The sequence below is a fragment of the Alosa alosa genome, chromosome 17, assembly GCF_017589495.1.
Source record: "Alosa alosa isolate M-15738 ecotype Scorff River chromosome 17, AALO_Geno_1.1, whole genome shotgun sequence".
NCBI lineage: Eukaryota > Metazoa > Chordata > Actinopteri > Clupeiformes > Clupeidae > Alosa > Alosa alosa.
The window spans coordinates 14,835,675-14,853,880 of record NC_063205.1 but is presented as its reverse complement, the minus strand read 5'-3'; the positions used below and the strand labels follow the sequence as shown (position 1 = coordinate 14,853,880).

Below are 18,206 nucleotides of genomic sequence, written 5' to 3'. Positions count from 1 at the left end.
GATTACCCTAGCAACCAGCATAGCAACCACTTTAAGGGATCATGTGCCCGATTTTCAAAAATGAGGTACTTTTGCGATCCTTTTGGTAAACTGCACCTGATCAAGCCCACTGTTGCAGTTCCTCTGAGATGCAGTTAGTTGTTTATTGTAATTTTGGCACAATGTAAACATCTACATGTAGCCCCCCACACATCTGTGGTTTCCAGGCTCCTTCCCAGTTCTGAGTCTCATGGTGGGGCAGGTGGTGACACGTCTGGTGCCGGACACAGGGCCTACAGCCAACATCACCGGCTTTGAGGGACTCACTCCAAATGAGCAGAGGGTCCTCGTCGCCTCCTCTGTCACCTTTCTCACCGGACTGATCCAGGTGTGTGTTAGAATCAGAATCAGAATCAGCTTTATTGGCCAGGTTTGCGTAAACAAACAAGGAATTTGACTCTGGTTAATCTTTGCTCTCAAAGCACAACACACTTAACATAAAAGAATAAAAATAAAAAAACATAAAAAGAGTAAAAGAATAAAAACAGAACAGTAAGAATACAATGAAGGGCAGTAGGATATTCTGTATAAGAATAAATACAGTGTTTGCAAATAAATAAATAAATAGACACTATGGGTGGTATAGGGTTGCCAAGTCATGGACATCTCAACAGACATAGGCAAGATGCAATATACACTTGAAAAGAGGGTGGGAATAGTGCAATATCAGTATAGACTTAGGTTTAAGATTAAATATAAATATAGTGCAAGGCAGTTCAGTGCAATGGTCATGTATTAATAACAATATTGTAACTGTAAGGTTGAAGTACACATTAGGTAGATGAGCAGAACAGTGTTGATTGACTTTGTTCAGTGTAAGGGTGGGGGCTGTTTCTGAGTGTTCAACAGAGTGACTGCTTGAGGGAAGAAGCTGTCTCTGTCGGCTGGTTTTGGCAAACAGTGCCCTGTATCGTCTACCAGAGGGAAGGAGGTTGAACAGTTTGTGACCAGGATGTGAGGGATCTGTAGAGATTTTTGCTGCCCTTTTCCTGACCTTGGACCGGTACAGGTCCTGGATGGAGGGAAGCTCCAATGATCCTCTCTGCAGCCCTAATTGTCCGTTGCATTCTGTCCCTGTCCCGTTTGCTGGCTGACCCAAACCAGACAGTGATGGAGGTGCAGATGACAGACTGAATGATGCCTGATTAGAAAGTGGGCAGCAGCTCCTTAGGCAGATTAAACTTTCTTAGCTGTCTCAGGAAGTACAACCTCTGCTGGGCCGCCTTTTTCTGGATAGTGTAAATGTGGAGAGCCCATTTTATGTTACTGTGAAATGGTTGATCCCAGGAACCTAAAGGATTCTTAGGGTTAAGCTCCAGGTGGTTCTGACTGCACCACTGGACCAGCTGTTCCACCTCCTGCCTGTAAGCAGACTCGTCACCAGCCTGGATCAAACCAATGACGGTGGTGTCATCTACAAACTTCAGGAGTTTTACAGATGGGCTCTTTGAGGTCATTGAGGTCTGTAGCTGCAGCTTCAAAAACGCTTCAGTTGGTGCAGTCAAAGCAAGCCTGCAGCTCTAACTTTGATTCTCTTGTCCATTTCTTTACATTTTTTTTTTCCAGGTTGTAGGTTGGGATGAGGTGAAGCAGGCAGTGGTCTGAGAGTCCTAGAACTGCACGGGAACGGCGCGATAGGCATCTTTTAAAACGGTGTAACAGTGGTCCAATGTGTTTTTGTCCCTGGTGGGAATCTTGATATGCTGTCTGTATTTAGGGAGTTCCTGATTGAGGTTAGCACTGTTAAAATCCCCAACAATAATGGCGATAATGGTGTTTTTTCTCAATATCTGTTCAGCTAGCTGTTGTAGTGCGTCTACTATGCAGGCTTGTGGTAGAATGTAGAAACAGGCCATAACAAATGAAGAGAATTCCCGCAGAGAATAAAATGGCTTACAGTTTATGAAGAGAGTCTCTAAGTGTGGGCTGTATGTCCAGCACTGTAACACCTGTACACCAACCTTTGTTTAAGTAGAAGCAGATTCCTCCACCTTTCGTTTTCCCTGAAAGTTCTGGGTTGCGGTCCACTCGGATGAGTTGGAAACCAGGCAGTTGAAGTGTGTTGTCCGGGATGCTTTCGCAGAGCTCATGTTTCAGTGAAACACAAGGCAGCAGATCTATAAAAGTCCGAGTTGGTTTGGTTTAGAGTTTCAGTACACACCTCACCTGTGATTACACTATTTTATTGTAACTTTTGAGACTGAGGTAACCTAATGTGAGCAATGTGAAATGAAACAAACTCTATGTGACTTGTCAATCTATAGTGGTAATTATTTATCTAAGCCTTCTTTGTTTTGCTGAAGGTGGCATGTTTGTCCTTTGTCTTTTTTGCTGATTTACTGACCCGTAATATTTAACAGGATTCACAAGATCTGTCCAAACAATGACATTGTGTTGAAATGTCATAACGTATCTTTGCCTTCCATTGTCCTCCATTTCCTTTCCACTCAGTTGGGGATGGGACTGCTGCAAGCAGGCTTCATCGTTATCTACCTGTCGGACACCCTGGTGTCCGGCTTCACCGCGGCTGCAGCCATCCTCATCCTGGTGTCGCAGCTGAAGTTCATCTTGGGTCTCACTGTACCTGGAATAAGTGGCCCGCTGTCCCTTATATATGTGAGTTGTAGTGCGAGGGTGTCAGCTGTCCACCTGTAGGCAAATAAAGACCAATATCCTGACAGGATGCACACCTGTAACCTGATCCTATTTCACACACAAAAAAAACATTAGTGTCATTAAGCACATTGGTGAATACTCACAGTAGTGCTGTCTCTTTTGATGTCTCCTATCACAGACACTGGAGAAAATCTTCTCCCAGATCACCTCCACCAATATCTGTGATCTGGTGATGTCCATGGTGATCATGCTAGCTGTGTTTGTAGTGAAGGAGATCAATGACAAGTACAAGTCAAAGCTTCCGGTGCCAATACCTATAGAAGTCATTATGGTGAGGGCACTGTTTTCTGCTTTGGATATCCAGTCTTACATAAGAAAACCTTGATTACTGTGCTTGTTTATTAAGTTGTTTATTTGTACTAGACCATAATTGCATGCGGCGTATCGTATGGCTTCAACTTCAAGGAGCGGTTCAGGATAGACGTGGTGGGTCAGATGGTGAAGGGGTCAGTGAGAACAGTATAAACTATATAATCTGAATAAATGTTCTGTTCATTTTGTATCTTATTAAGTTACGGAAGCGTATTGCTGCCACACTAAAATAAATAAAAAGGCTCAGTATCACGTAATTATGTGAAAAGTTTCTTGTTATAATAATATCTTTTTCACGTTTTATAAGATATTTATCACGTTATTACATGAAATTATCACGTTATTTCAAGATATGATATTTTTACGTTTTTAGAAGATATTTATCACGTTATTACATGAAATTATCACATTATTTCAAGATAACGAAACTTATTTCACATAATTACGTAATACTGAGCCTTTTTTTTAGTGTGGCAGCAATACGCTTCCGTATTTACGTAAAGTAAATACATTCAGTTATTAATTTTATTTCAAATTCTCCATTCCATCCAATTATCAAGTATTCAGATTGTCCATGTTTACCCTTTTACATTGTACTTCTCTTTTCTCAGATATGAGTCCCCAATGCTTCCAAATGTGGAAGTCATGGAATGCAGCATAGCAGAGGCGATCCCCATGGCTGTAGTGGGATTTGCGGTGGCCTTTTCTGTGGCCAAGGTCTATGCTGTCAAACATGACTATGTCATTGATGGAAACCAGGTCAGCACTGTTCAAAGTCTGATGAAGGAATTGGCATTATTTACATAACAACTTTTAGATTAGGTACTTTGTGTTTGCAGACCTGTGCACACATTGGAAGCGGACATCTAGCTATCTTTACATTCCATGCAGATAAAATATAAATAATCTGCACTTGGACATAGCTGAATGAGATTTTGAGATCTGAAACAATGCCTGCAGTGTGACACAAACATATTTTCCATCACTGTCTCAATCATAAAAAGTAGTTTCACCTCCAATAAAAAAATGCCACCATAAAAATTATCATTATTCATTAAATTATATGCTGTCAATCTAACAAAGGTCTATAACTGCATTTGTATCCCTCTCTGCTAGGAGCTGGTGGCTTTTGGGGCCAGCAACATTGTTGGTGCGTTGTTCAAATCGACTGTGGCGAGTACGGCCCCCTCGAGGACAGCAATGCAGGAGAGCACAGGAGGGAAGACACAAGTAAACCAACACTCCAACAAACTGTGATAGAGCACCTTAACTACTGCTGATTATGTGCTCTGACTGCTGTAACAATGGGACGGGCTCTTTTGTGCTGTGATCAGTGCAGTTTTTTTTTTTTACTTGGTTAGATCTGATTTCAGGCTTGCCAGGGTGACAGCTCTCGCCTATTCAAAGGACAAATGTGATTTGTATCGAACTGCATTTACACTGCATTTACACACACATATACACTGTGATACATGCACAACAATACTGTGACACAACTTGAACTGTGAGCCGGTGTGGTTGTTCAAGCTGAATCCAAGGTGTTGACTTGATGATATGGCACAGACAATAAACAGTCATCTGAAAGCAATAAAAGATTGCCAAAACATGCAAACAACCTATTTATAGCACAGGGCATCTCTGTCCACCTGAATCTAGGTCAATGTTTTTGAAAAACCTATTTCCCTATTATAGCCAGGACCTTAAAGACATTACAAGTCTCTGTCCAGCTTTTACAGTTTGATATGAAGCACACTGAAATGCATTCGATACTCTTGAAAACAACAGAAATCTGAGATTCAACATGCTATCCATATATCTGTTAACATTAACATACATGCTCTCCATCTGTTGTATGCTTAGATTGCAAGTCTTGTTTCGGCCATGATGGCAATGATTGTCACTGTGGCGATCGGGTTCCTGCTCGAACCCTTGCCAAAGGTACCACTCACACTCTCACTGTGAACACACACACATACACACACACTTACACAAACACACACACATATTTCAAAAACAACTTCCAATACACTGGAATACACCGTGATAATAAGCAACACTATTATAGAATCAAAACAATGGCAATAATATTTTGTACCCATGGAAATATATTCATATTTATGTGTAATACAGTTTTGCAGCTTTATAAAACAATTTGTGCTTGTGTACGGAAACATTGTACTTGTAGAAATATTTTGTGCATGTGCGAAAAATTGTCCTCGAGGATATGATTTGCACGTTTTGTAGCTGTGGAATTAATTTGTCTTTGCAAAAAAAAAGAAAAAATAGGCCTACCTGCATAAATATTTAGTGCACATGTGAAAAACATCTGTGACAAAGTGTTTGTGTGCAACACTGGATGTACAAAGCTACAAAACTTTTTTACAGACACAAATTTTGGCAGTGTTTTGTCAGCGTTTCTGAAGAGCCAATAAGTGATTTTGGCACGGTCTTGAAAGCGTTTCTGAAGAGCCAATCAGCACATTGCATCGCCTACTGACTAGCCAATCAGGGGACTCATAATTTTGGGGCATCTTGCCTGGGGGACGGGGTTACGTCCTGCGTCATCATGCGGGTTCTCGTCGGCCAGGGTCGGCGTGCACCATAGTGCGCACAGGCAGGCACAGAGCTAGCGAACCTAGGTCTTAAATCTACCAAGTTATGCCTTTTATAACAAGCTTTTTGATGGAAAAGTAGTGTTTAATTTAAAAAATTTTGTTTAGTGAACACATAAAACTGTAATTTTATAAGCAAAATCAAGAATTACGATCTGTGAGTTTGTTCATTGTTACCTAGCAAACCAAAGCTTTAAGTTTTAAAAAGGATTGCAATTTCAAAGTGCTGTAGCACAGTGGTAAGAGGAGTGAGATTTGATCTAAGGATCTTTGGTTCAAACCCAGCATCAATCATTCTGCCAATGTTAGTTTTGAACTGGACATTTACATACCAACACAAACACAATACAAAACTTTTACAACACAAAAGGTTGTAAAAGTAGCCAAGTAAATTTTACCCCTGACTGGCGACAGAAACGCAGACAAAACACTGCCAAAATTTCTGTCTGTAAAAAAGTTTTGTAGCTTTGTACATCCAGTGTTGCACACGAACGATGGATGTCACCCTTTTTGTCACACGTTTTTCACATGGGCACAAAATAATTCTGCAGATAGGCCTATTTGTATTACACACAGACAAATTAATTCCACAGCTACAAAACGGTTCTACACATGTGCAAATCATATCCTCAAAGACAATTTATTTTGCACATACACAGAATATTTCTACAAGTACAAAGTTTCCGTGCACAAGCACAAATTGTTTTATACAGCTGGAAAACTCTATTACACATGTGAATATCTTTTCAAAAGTATAAAAGTACAAAATATTATTGCCATTGTTTTGATTCCATACACCATCAGAAAGCATTACAAATGCTGCTTTCGAGATGTCTCGTAAATGTCTCGTAAATCCGCCGCCCGAGTTGGAAAGTGTAAATTACCCAGCTTTCTTGCGGCATTTTGGGTAGGCACGCCCACTTTACCTCGGAGTACTTGAGGGTACCCCGAGGTGGACGTACGACCTTACAACAAACATGGCTGCGCCCATAGTTGAGATGAGGTGCCATGTATTTTTTTTGCATATGTACTGTGTTGTTCATGTTAAAGTTGATGTAATGCTCTTACACACTAGATTACATTGCTGCTTCAATCCGGTCACCAATTCATGCATTGCACGGTCTTGATTGCTCCATAAGCAAAACATGCCAAAACTCAAAGAGCTTATGCATCATACAGTACTGGTCCATGCAGTACTTAACACTTTGTGCATTCCTTGACTCAGTCTGTCCTAGGTGCCTTGGTGATTGTTAACCTGAAGGGGATGCTGCTACAGGTGACTGAAGTGCCTTACCTGTGGACGAGAGACCGGCTGGACTGTGTGAGTGAGTGGGTGCCATCTCCAGCTTGTCCAATCACCAACACGTCTAATGAGAATTCATTAATTAAATACCTTTTTAAAGAGCACTTTTGAGAAGAAAAAAAATATGTTTGAAAATCAAGAATCAAATAACCACCAGTCTATTAGATTTATGTTCATATAATTTTATTTCTTATACATTATGTCAAATAGATTGTGATCTTGATTTAGTTAGATTCAGTAATGAATTCATGTGTCAGACTCAAATGAAATCAGAGAAATATGAACACCTGTTATAATCTTTATGAATGGAGATATGTGGAGAGAAGAGATCAGACAGTGGAAGGCATAGCCTACCTACAAACTCCCGTTTTTCCCGAGTTTCTCCCGTATTTCAAGGTCATCTCCCTGCCCTCCCGTTTTGTTATTTCCCCCGGGAAACTCCTGATATTTGCATGACCAATCAAACTTAATTTCAAAATTACGGATCTCTTATTTTTTTCTGTTAGTCTGACATTTCCCGGGTTGCCAATTTGGGTATGATATACACCCTACACATAGCTTACTGCACAATGACTTAGAATACTTTCAATTTCAAACCTTTTGTCATAAAGATGGGCGGACTGGCCATCTGGTACCGGGCATTTTCCCGGTGGGCCGACGCACCTTTTGGGCCGATAGAATAGGCTATATAATTATTTTGGCCAACGATCGGTCCAAAGGAAGGACAATCAGCGGCCCATTGGTTACATTTTTATTGACACTGGACTGATCCAATAACAGCTCACGTCAGGCCCCACACCTCCCATTTTGGCTCAGAGCCTGGATTCTGTGAGCGCATCAAAAATTAATCGAAGTTGCCTACACGAAATTGCGGCGGGTGCCGGTAGTGACAATTGTGCAAAATTAACACCAATGTAGAAGATTCAAAAATACAATATTGCAAGTAGGCTAGCATGTCAGTAACATGTTGAAGTTCGTTGAGTTTGAACGAGGATGTAAGCAAGTTAGAGCAGAGGGACAGTGAGCAGATGGTAGAAAGTGCGAGCCTATTGAGGCTACATGATAAGAACTCACTCACTGGTGGAGCAGGTAGGCTATGTGTGACATGCCATGCTGACGATGATGATTAGACGACTTGTTAATTGCGATAATGTAATGATATGGTAATGATAACATAGTAAGGCCGTGCTGTGATTACAATAACAAATAGCGCAACTTACATTTTCTAAATTAATGATTTGCAAACCCGGACAGTAAAAGATTGTCAAATCGACGTTAATTGTTGGTCAGATTGATCAGTTTCCACCCAAAATTCAACATCGATGGCATGAGTGGTGGTTGGTCTCTCGAAGTAGAGAAGGTTTCTATCTTGGAAGGGTTATCATGCCATGGGCTAAAAGACTGTAGACTGACGGAAATGTAAGCTACAAAACGTAAAGTCATGCACAAGCCACCTAAGCTATAACCTATAGGATAGGCTACTGGAACAGATAATTAGTTCATGTAGCTATACTGTTCCAAAATGTACCAACGATGTAGGTAGGTAGTATAGCCTACAGGAATAAAATATTTCCAGGCCTGTTTATTTCATGTTGTTTCAGTTGTCCTACAGTGATAACTGGTATAAATTACATTAATGTCTACGACAATCTGGGTAATTTAACTCTTTACACATAGGCTTCAGTATTTTTTGGTGCTGCTGTCAATTGAGCATTGTATAGTTTAAATGTAGCCTATTGAATAATTTGAAATGATACTTTGAATTCAAGCAGAAACTCTTCTTTAACGATTGCTTGTATAGCCTACTTATGGATTATGGAGATCATGTGCTCCGTGCCTACCTCTGATCAGTCAGAGTGAGGCCTACATCACTTTCAGTGCTCCATGACAGTTGAAAATATACATAATATTCAAGGGTAACACAAAGATTCTGTATTTAATTAGGTGTGCCAGACCAATTTGAGGGCCGCTTGGGCCAAATATGCCAGGACCGATTTTTGGTCATAACACCTGGCCACTCAAAACCCAAATAAGGAAGCGGGTGCACACTGCACAGCCACTGAGTCTCGTAAGATAGAGGGCTAGGTGAATAGCTTATTTGTCAAATTGTTATGAAATGTTGTGATTAACACATCACATTATAACTGTTATTGAGTGTTGTTGATACACAATAGGCAGTGAGTGTGTCCTCGGAACCTACCCAGATAGCAATTAGTCATTGAATCTATGTTAAATCAACATTATTTTGTCAACGTTAAATCATTGAATCAACGTTGCGCTGCAACATCGATTCTATAACATTTTGCACCCTATATAGCTATAAGCAAAATGTGTGGGAAGAAAAAACTGTGTATCTTTCTCACTCCTCCATGTTGTCCTCCTCCTCCTCCAGGTGGTGTGGCTGGGGACGTGCGTGGCGTCCATCCTGCTGGGGCTGGACCTGGGGCTGGCCGCGGGGCTGGGCATCGAGCTGTTCACAGTCGTCTTCAGGGCTCAGTTGTGAGTTCAAACATTTAGCTTTGGTGGTGAAGTGCCGCGGGCAGAGGCATTCAAGGGTTAGTGGGTTAAAAGTGACCGAAGGTCAGCGATAAATGTGAAATCTTTAAGCATTTGGAGATGTGATATACCAAGGACAACCTTCATCTTTTAACAGTTTGACATATGCTGTGTTTTCTAAACATTGGGTAGAGTACATGAGAGATTGCTCCTTAAAGTGTAAGTTCAGTGTACATTGAACCATAGTCCTGTTGTTCAAGCTCATCACCTGGCCTACGTTGTCCCAAATTGTTTCATTCTTTTTCCGATGGGCTGCATGTGGTGAGCTTGTACAACAGGGCTATGGATCAATTAACACTGAACTTACACTTTAACATGAGTTTGGCTTGTATAAAGTGAAATCTGAGAATTTTCAATATTGGTGAATGGTGGTTCAGCATCATTCACCAGCATGTTGACAGCATGTTGGCTCTTTCTCTAGTCCCCGTTGTGCAGTGATGGCCAACATCTCGGGCACCGATCTGTACAGAGACCGCAAGGATTACCTCTGTGTGAGTAGGAACATCCTCAACTCCTCCAAAGTGACAACTGTTTCTGTGTGCATAAGAACAGAGTAAACAGGTTGCTCATTAATGGTGCTTATGACGCCACCAAACTCAGTGAACTGGTCATCAATACCTCTCTGTAACTGGATTCTGGACTTCCTAACCAAAAGACCTCAGTCTGTTAGGTTAGATAAACACACCTCCTCAACCATCACCCGGAACACCGGCGTACCACAGGGATGTGTGCTGAGCCCTCTACTTACTCCCTCTTCACCCATGACTGCACACCTGTACATGGCTCTAGCACCATTGTCAAGTTTGCAAATGACACTATGGTGATTGGTCTCATCAGCAACAACGATAAGATGGCCTACAGGGAGGAGGTCCAGCACCTAACATCAAGCTCTCAACACCAAGAAGACCAAAGAGCCCATTGTGAGGAAGTCTAAAGCTAGCACACACACCCCCATTCTCATCAACGGGACTGAAGTGGAGCGTGTCACCAGCTTCAAGTTTCTGGGTGTCCACATCTCTGAGGACCTCTCTTGGACCATCAACACCTCTACCCTGATCAAGACGGCTCACCACCGTCTCTTCTTTCTGAGGAGACTAAAAAAAGTCCACCTGTCTCCTCAGATCCTGGTGAACTTCTACCGCTGCACCATCGAGAGCATCCTCACCGACTGTGTCACAGTTTGGTATGGCAACTGCTCTGCCTACGACCTACCATCGGTTCCTCACTCCCCTCCATCAAGGCCATCCACCAGAGCAAGCGATGCTTGCGTAAGGCGTGCAGCATCATCAAAGACTGTTCTCACCCCGAACACATGCTGTCACCTTACTGAACTCTAGCTCTGCGCCCTGGTGACAACCAACCAACTAAGACCCCCCACCGCCCCTGCCCGATGCCTCCTTGCCAGTGCCTGATGGCTTCTACATAAGAGGGGACAACAAGGAGGCGGGCAACCAGGGACAACAAGAAGGCGGGACCCCCCCCCACCCCAGACATTTGCACCACCGTATACAATCCACAGTGTTCTATCTATTTATTTACAAATGTACATACTGCAATTACACTTACATATAGCCATTTTCTACTGCTCTTCATACTATTCATCCTGCACATACAATTATTTTTACTACTCTTATAATGTTACTGTTTCTGCACTGCAATGGTAGTTACCACACTGCACATAGCTGTACATTCTGTACATATCTTGTCTTTATTTTTCAATGAAGTTGAATCTAAAATCTAATCTAATCTTATGTGCTGCCAGATCTCAGAACCAGAAGGAGTGACGATCTTCAGAATCCCCTCGCCCATATTCTTTGCCAACATTGAGTTCTTCAGGACGAAGCTAACGGAAGCTGTATGCCCCATACTATATTTCTGTATATTCAAACATATCCATCACTGTTATTTAAATGCTGATAATCTGATAGCAATGGGTAAATATATAAATCTTGTCATTCTCAGGTGGGGTTCAGTCCTCTAAGAGTGTTAAGGAAGCGGAACAAGGCCTTGAGGAAGATCCGGAAGAAGGGGTCACTATTGGTTACAAGGGTATGTTTCAAACATATTGATGCTATTTGTGAAACAATTGAATCCTAATATGTGTATAGCACTAGCAACATGTATAATTCATTGGCTGGTAAGCCACAAAACATTTCCATGGATCTGACCACTGGAAGCTACGATATATTCCTTTCAGCCTGCAATTTTCTTACATTCAAATACTTCAAACAGTATTGCATACCAGTACACATGCACAATGACCCTTGACCATTCTACACTCAGCGAGGAATTTTGCCCACTGGTTCCTCCCCCATTGATGAGTCGGAGGACGAACGCAACATGGAGGATCTGGACCTGCCCCCTGATTACTCCGACCTGCCCGTGGAGGTCAACTGGAACTCCCAGCTCCCTGCCAACATCTGTGTACCCCCGGTGCCCATCCACAGCCTCGTCCTGGACTTCGCCGCCGTCTCTTTCCTGGACACGTCTGCCATGAAAGGCCTCAAAGCCGTAGGTCTCTCTCTAAGAGCACAGAGGCTATTAGTTCTCCAAGCTTACATGAACATACATGTTTAATATTCTGTATTCTAAAATGTACTCCTGATGAGGAAAAACGGCAAGCTAAAAGTATCTTGAATTTTCAGGCATTAAAAGAATTCATACGAGTGGATGTGGAGGTCTACATAGTGTCCTGTGATGGTACGTAGCACTTGATGGCCAGTAGCCTGGCCCTATGCAAACATGCCATGGCAATATCATCAGTTAAATTTTCCCTTGCATATCTGCTTAATGATGCCACTGGATACTGAAATATGTTGCCTAGTCTGACCTGTCCTCACTGTGTCCTTCCTTGATACCTTGCTGTGTAATGTAATGTTCATGGCCATTGCACATAACTCCATTTCTCAATTTCAGCACATAGATAATAATCTATGTACTGGGGAATCAATGAATCTGGCAGCACTAAGATTTCCTCAACCATATAAATCACATAAAACATCAGGTTACCTGTGTGTTATCAGTTCATACTCAATCACACTGTAAAACCATCAGAGTTTCTGACTCGTTTGTCTCAGGCAGCCTTTAACTCGAATCTGACCTTGCTGTTGCAGTGGATATTTTGGACAAACTCTACAGGTCTAAGTTTTTTGACGACGAGATCAGGATATCTATGTTCTTCCCAACGCTTCACGATGCCATGATGTACGTGCAAAGGAAACAAGACAACACACGCAAGGACGAGCTGAAAGATGTTTACATCCAGGCAGAGGTATCTGAGCACAGCTTCCATTATGATCAATCACATTTCTTTAACAGGGATGTTCAGTGAAACCAAATCTGTTGCACAACCATCAATGTTGTTACCTTTTTATCATTACCTTTGATAAAATCCAGAGTGACTTAAAGGCAGGAATACTGATTTTTGTTGTCTGAGGGATATGAGCAAACTACGCTCGTAATACCAGATCAGACAGACCAGTCCAGTGTTAAATAGCCATATGTTTTCTCCGCAGGTTTCCTCCACCCAGATCTAGCGATGAAACTCCTTCCCGTGTCAACAGATCTCTTTGCATCAGTTATTCCAAAAGGTCCATCCAGTTGTAACTCACTAATGCATAAAGTCTTTTTTTTTTCTCTGAAATGCACATCTGAAAAAAAGCATGGCATCATCTTTTCTCCAACAATTTTATAAGCTGTCTCTTTTCCTCAATTTTGCATTCAATAATACATACCTTTTTTCACATTTTTATATAAAAATTATAGAAACCGTGTTCTTGTTTTTGTGTTCAGCCACACAATATCTGACTCTTAGAAACTCATAATGATGACTAGCTTTATTATTTTGTAGACATCTGGTCTGATGACATTGAATTAAAATACAGCAAACAGTTCTGTCAGAAAACATGTTTTTGGATGACTTATTGAATGAGTGCAACTACTAGGCTATATGTTGATCAGAGGACTCTCAAAATGGAATGTGCTTGACTGTTACAAACAGTCCTTATGAAAATAATAATTAATGAACTAGTTCTTAGTATATCCACTATACTATTGTAATTCCTAAACCCTGATACACTTATAAACCAAATCTCACTTTCAGTGCCCTAAGTATAGGCACAACACAGAATTCAATGGGACTACTGTAATAAAAATAATAAAAAACACAAAACTAAAAGGGTCCTCTTAATATTAATGAACGATTTCCAAATGAAAGTAATCATCTGTCTCCATGAGTTAAACTGACTTGGTTTATTGTAGCAGTCATTGTTTTTTATTTGATCACAATCATCTAAAAAAAATGCCTTAAATGTCAACAATTGTGTTAAGAATTAATGACTTTTTAATCAACAATACTGCGAAAATACAGAAAATAATGACAAACATATGCCAGTCCTGCAAAGCTCAAGTCAGTCATGGCTTTCCTGCACTTCTATTGACATTCATGGGCTAAGAACATCATTACCCTCACCCACTGTGACAAATGATGCAGATGGAAGAAGAAAAAAAACCCTAAAAGTTGTTTCTTTTACACGATTTTCAAACAACAACAAAAAAAGAGCATTATAAAAGAAGTAGAGATTTGAGTGGACATTGCTGCAAACAGCCCATAGTAGCTTTGCTCCACAGAGGCGGCACAAGTATCACAGTTGGGCTAGAATCAGTGTGCCTTCTTTCCTTAAATCAGACAGGAAAGAGTAGGATGAGAGACATCCTACCATACAGAGTACGCTGGCAAGAGATGGTGGGTGGCCTTTACTGGTAATAGGGCCGATATCGCGACTGGTCTGGGTGGTGGGGGCCGGGCAGTTGGCCCTGAGGTGGAGGTCCCTGCATCCTGGGAGGTGGAGGCCCTCTAGTGGGCGGCCACATCCCAGGGCTGAGTCCCCCCGGCTGGGCAAAGGGAGGGCTGAGTGTGCCCTGGTCCTCTGAGAACTGGGGGTTGTAGTGGTGCGGAGGGGGTCCGGACACCGGGGGCCCACCGTGCTGCGGGGGCGGCCCGGGAGGGGGGTGGCTCATGTAGGGTGGCATCTGACCCATGAGGTGTCCTGGGGGAGGGGTGATGGGTGGGGGCGCGGAGGACAGGGGAGGGGGCGGAGCCTGGTTGTACACTCCCATGTGGGGGGTGCCCGATCCCTGAGGGGGGTGCTGCAGGGAGAGGGGGTTGATGGGAGGTGGCGGTGGGGGAGGGCCGTAGTGAGACTGTGGGGGTGGCGCCATCATGTGGTGCGGATGGGACACGACTGGTTGGTTGCCGTAGTCTCCGGGGTGATGCAGACCAGGCTGCGACGGTCCGGGGCCTGACTGGGGGAGGTTGTCCCGGCCCGACCCAGGGCCCGTGGGGTCATCCTGGATCGGCACGGTGATGAGATTGCTGTGTTTGCGTGTGGTGACTGTGGCGATGCGGAATGTCTCCTGTGTCATCGAGCGAGACGGCCCCAGGTCTGCTGGCGATGGTGGCGGCCGCCCGCGCAAGTCGTCGTGCGACGTCGGTGGCGGCGGCTGCCCGTATGGGTCGTGCCCGCCGTGACCCATGCTCGGCGGCATCATGACGTGCGGCTTGGGGAGCAGCGGCGGTGGGAGACGGAAGCGGTCAGATACGTCCGAGGGCGGGTGATGATGGTGGGAGTCGGCGCGGCCGCCTGAGGGCTTGCCCGCACGCATGTGCCGGTGATTAACGTGCGCCTGCAGGTCGCGCTGGGACAGGTAGGTACGTTTGCAGCCCTGCACCACGCTGCACATGTACAGAGAGCCGCGCTGGCACTGCTCGATCCGCTGCACCGGGTCCGTGCAGCTGTAGATGACCAGGCTGAAACCATAGAGACATTAGGATCAGGAAGAGGGGGCAGAGAAAGCAACATAACGATTGCTACTCCCATGTAATTATTCAACAGACGATTTCACCCATTATTAAACAGGAGCCGCTTGTCACATCACCACTGTAAGAATGATTTGCAAGTGCAAGTTTGATAAACATCTTTTTTTAAAACCTAACGGCTCCTACACACAGCTGCGTGCGTTGCGTTGCTGGAGACGCATCCCATTCACTTTACATGGGCTCACGTCATCCGTTGCCGAACTGAATTGTGGGTCCGCTCACGTTGACAAGTTCAGCTGTTGCTGCACCGACAGACGGCACCGGCCAATCAAGCCAATCGACAGACGGTACCAACCAATCAAATTACAGTTATACTTCAAGTCATTTGCATAGCTACCGTCGGGAACACCCACTGGCATGCATTGTAGGAACGCAACTGTGTGTAGGAGCCGTAAGAGTCCAATAGATTCTACAGAACCTAAAGCTTTCTTTGAAGCAAGCAATCTTATCAGGCAAAGGTATAATCCATACTTTCGATGGCGTTCCAATATTTTAGTTTCCTATGGGTTACAGCTGAGTAGGTTTACTGAACCTTAACAAATCTGATACACAGTGCAGGGGACAGAGAGTGAAACTCACCCTGGACACATCTTGTCTCCTTTCTTCTCATGAAGCAACGCACAGTCATAACAGAAGACGTGTTTACATGGAATCTACAAGAGTAGACAAACATAATGTTAGAAGTTTACTTACCAACTCCTCTAGACAGCTGAAGGCTGCTGTTGTGCATACTATAGTACATCTGCGAAATTGTGATTAATTGCATATTTCTTACAAATCTCAAGCTTTTTGCTTCCATCGTGAGTCTATAGACTATAACATTGCTGCATTGGTTACTCAGTTCCATCAGTGCAGGTAAATATAATGTAAATGCAATTTATGATAATCCTTGAGATTGACAATACTTCTAATAATCCTGTGCCAGTTAGCGCTTCCACTAAACCCTAGAAATTAAATTCGATCTGGTGACTCCCATTCCTACTTACCATGCGACCGTAAGTCTTGACGGGAAGCCCACACTTGTCACAGAAATGCACGGGCGTCTCATCCTTTTCACCCAGCAGGTTCAGCTGTGGGTCAGACAGAAGAATAAATTAATAAATGTCCCGTCACAGCACACACCCATAAAGCAACAGACTGTTTACAGGATGTTTTAAATCTGTGCTGAACACACACACACACACAGTGTATTCCTGTAATATGCAATAACAGTCTTGTTGGGCTATTAATAGCCAAACCTCATGTTATTTACTGTGAGAATGTTTGTGGTGAGGGGTTGGTTACAGACCAACAGAGACAGACAGACACCTACCTTATAATCCCAGTACATAGGCTGAGGGTAACGCCGTTGACTAGCAAAAACGTCCCCAGCCTTGGCACCACAATCAAACCTTTCATCCTTCTTGTAGCTATGGACATCTGAATAAACAAAACACAATCCAGACACTGTAGACACAAATGCACATGTTCTGCCTAGCAAAACGGAATTGCAACTTTAGTCAACATGGCAAAGGCAGACATAATAGTGTAGACATTTAGCTTTCATTTCCCCTAAATTTTGCCACAACGCATATTTAATACGGTGTGAGAAATGTAAAGTAAATCTTATTTACCTTCTTCACCGGCTTGGGTGGTTGAGCCCTGTCTCCCCGTGGGTCTCTGGGAACGGGTTACGGGTTTGCTCCTCACTGCCTGTTTAGAGAGCAACTTGATGGGAATCCTCCGACGGACATCCAGTCCCCCCAAACTCCCGGAACCCTCCGTGCCCTGCATGTCATGGTCTGTGGGTAGGAATGCACTCAGTCAGCACTTGGTCTCCGCCACACAAACAACCAAATCCATCCAACAAGAGATTATAATATGCAGCACACTTATCATAATAAGTACACATGACCTGTTGTTACTAGCATAACGTACTATGCATTAACATTAGCTTAGCTCTAACGAGCTTCCTCCTGACAATCAATACATTGAACACCCACCCACATATCGTTAGCGTAAAAGACCTGATTATGTCAAATAAACCTGGTATGTCGGGCTGTTCACTATCATCTAAAACTGCACACAACCTCATGTCACGATTGGCTAAATAACTATCACGCCACAGATGACCATATTTCAAGTTAACAAGTTAGCAAGCTAGTCAGCGATAGCAAAGAACATACCAAGCAACACAGTGCTGAGTGCTGATCTGAAACAAATGACTTGATTCGTTGAGTAAACTCTGTTCCCATATAACACACAGAGCCTTAATGCGTTCAAAAAACCTTACATTAAGATAACGTTACCAAACTAGGTAACTTAGTTAACGTTAGCTTGCTAATAACCTAGCAGCTGTAGCTAGCTTGTGGTTAGGGCCGCATGGCATGCTGTAGCAATTTACGAAAGAACCGTGCAGCAAAGACCAAATAATACATTCTAAGACATCATTAATTATGTGCACTATTAGGTACCATGTAAATCGAACTTCTGCTATGAAAAAACTGCTCAGGTTAGCGTTGTTCATTTCCCTCCTTACCATTTTGGTCCATGATGACACGAGGTGCATGCTGGGATAAGATGTTATGCGCGTACCTTCAGGAAGAGCGCAACGTCGTTGACATAGACAGAAGAAGTGATTCTAGGTGGCTTCACGTTACAAATGTATTAGATTATGAGGTTTCTATAAAATACGTCAGTAATCTTTAACTTGTGTGATGTCACCTCTTTGTATGTAGTGTAATAGCACAACAACAACACAATTTTGCTCCTGAATGTGTGGATTTAAAGACGCTCAACATGACTTGAGAAACTACACCACCCAGCGTTAGTTTTTCTTTAGACGACATTA

The 18,206-nt window shown here is 43.0% G+C and overlaps 2 protein-coding genes across 10 annotated transcripts in view; one reads left to right on the top strand and one right to left on the bottom strand.

Annotated features, from left to right (window-relative positions):
- LOC125310563 (chloride anion exchanger-like) overlaps positions 1-13,128 on the top strand; it is a 35,538-nt gene extending 22,410 nt beyond the window's left edge. For all 7 annotated transcript variants that reach the window (XM_048268096.1, XM_048268101.1, XM_048268097.1 and 4 more), the window contains 16 exons: positions 207-367; positions 2,491-2,655; positions 2,834-2,986; positions 3,079-3,161; positions 3,639-3,786; positions 4,144-4,257; positions 4,888-4,965; positions 6,865-6,960; positions 9,335-9,441; positions 9,920-9,989; positions 11,261-11,353; positions 11,461-11,547; positions 11,782-12,009; positions 12,144-12,198; positions 12,612-12,769; positions 13,014-13,128. In XM_048268096.1, the coding sequence (XP_048124053.1) occupies positions 207-367; positions 2,491-2,655; positions 2,834-2,986; positions 3,079-3,161; positions 3,639-3,786; positions 4,144-4,257; positions 4,888-4,965; positions 6,865-6,960; positions 9,335-9,441; positions 9,920-9,989; positions 11,261-11,353; positions 11,461-11,547; positions 11,782-12,009; positions 12,144-12,198; positions 12,612-12,769; positions 13,014-13,034 (1,817 nt within the window). In that variant the 3' untranslated portion in view covers positions 13,035-13,128. The remainder of the gene's footprint in view (positions 1-206; positions 368-2,490; positions 2,656-2,833; positions 2,987-3,078; positions 3,162-3,638; positions 3,787-4,143; positions 4,258-4,887; positions 4,966-6,864; positions 6,961-9,334; positions 9,442-9,919; positions 9,990-11,260; positions 11,354-11,460; positions 11,548-11,781; positions 12,010-12,143; positions 12,199-12,611; positions 12,770-13,013) is intronic.
- On the bottom strand, positions 12,740-17,993 carry cbll1 (Cbl proto-oncogene-like 1, E3 ubiquitin protein ligase). Of its 3 annotated transcripts, none has more exons than XM_048268102.1 (6): positions 17,895-17,993; positions 16,990-17,157; positions 16,689-16,795; positions 16,363-16,446; positions 15,956-16,029; positions 12,740-15,307 (listed from the first exon to the last, which is right to left on the bottom strand). In XM_048268102.1, exons 1-6 carry the CDS (start codon positions 17,905-17,907, stop codon positions 14,254-14,256), a joined length of 1,500 nt encoding a protein of 499 aa, XP_048124059.1. In that variant the 5' UTR covers positions 17,908-17,993; the 3' UTR covers positions 12,740-14,253. The 3 variants fall into 3 exon arrangements, with proteins under 3 accessions (XP_048124059.1, XP_048124061.1, XP_048124062.1); XM_048268104.1 differs by having other exon boundaries at positions 17,830-17,918; XM_048268105.1 differs by lacking the exon at positions 17,895-17,993 and adding an exon at positions 17,542-17,772.
- Between the last annotated feature and the right edge of the window lie 213 nt (positions 17,994-18,206).

Bases quoted from the DNA above. Each gene is read 5' to 3' on its own strand.
- cbll1 (XM_048268102.1), bottom strand. The intron at 16,796-16,989 runs GTAAATAAGATT...TTGTTTATTCAG, and splicing joins CACCCAAGCCGGTGAAGAAG to ATGTCCATAGCTACAAGAAG. The intron at 16,447-16,688 runs GTAGGTGTCTGT...TCTGACCCACAG, and splicing joins CTATGTACTGGGATTATAAG to CTGAACCTGCTGGGTGAAAA.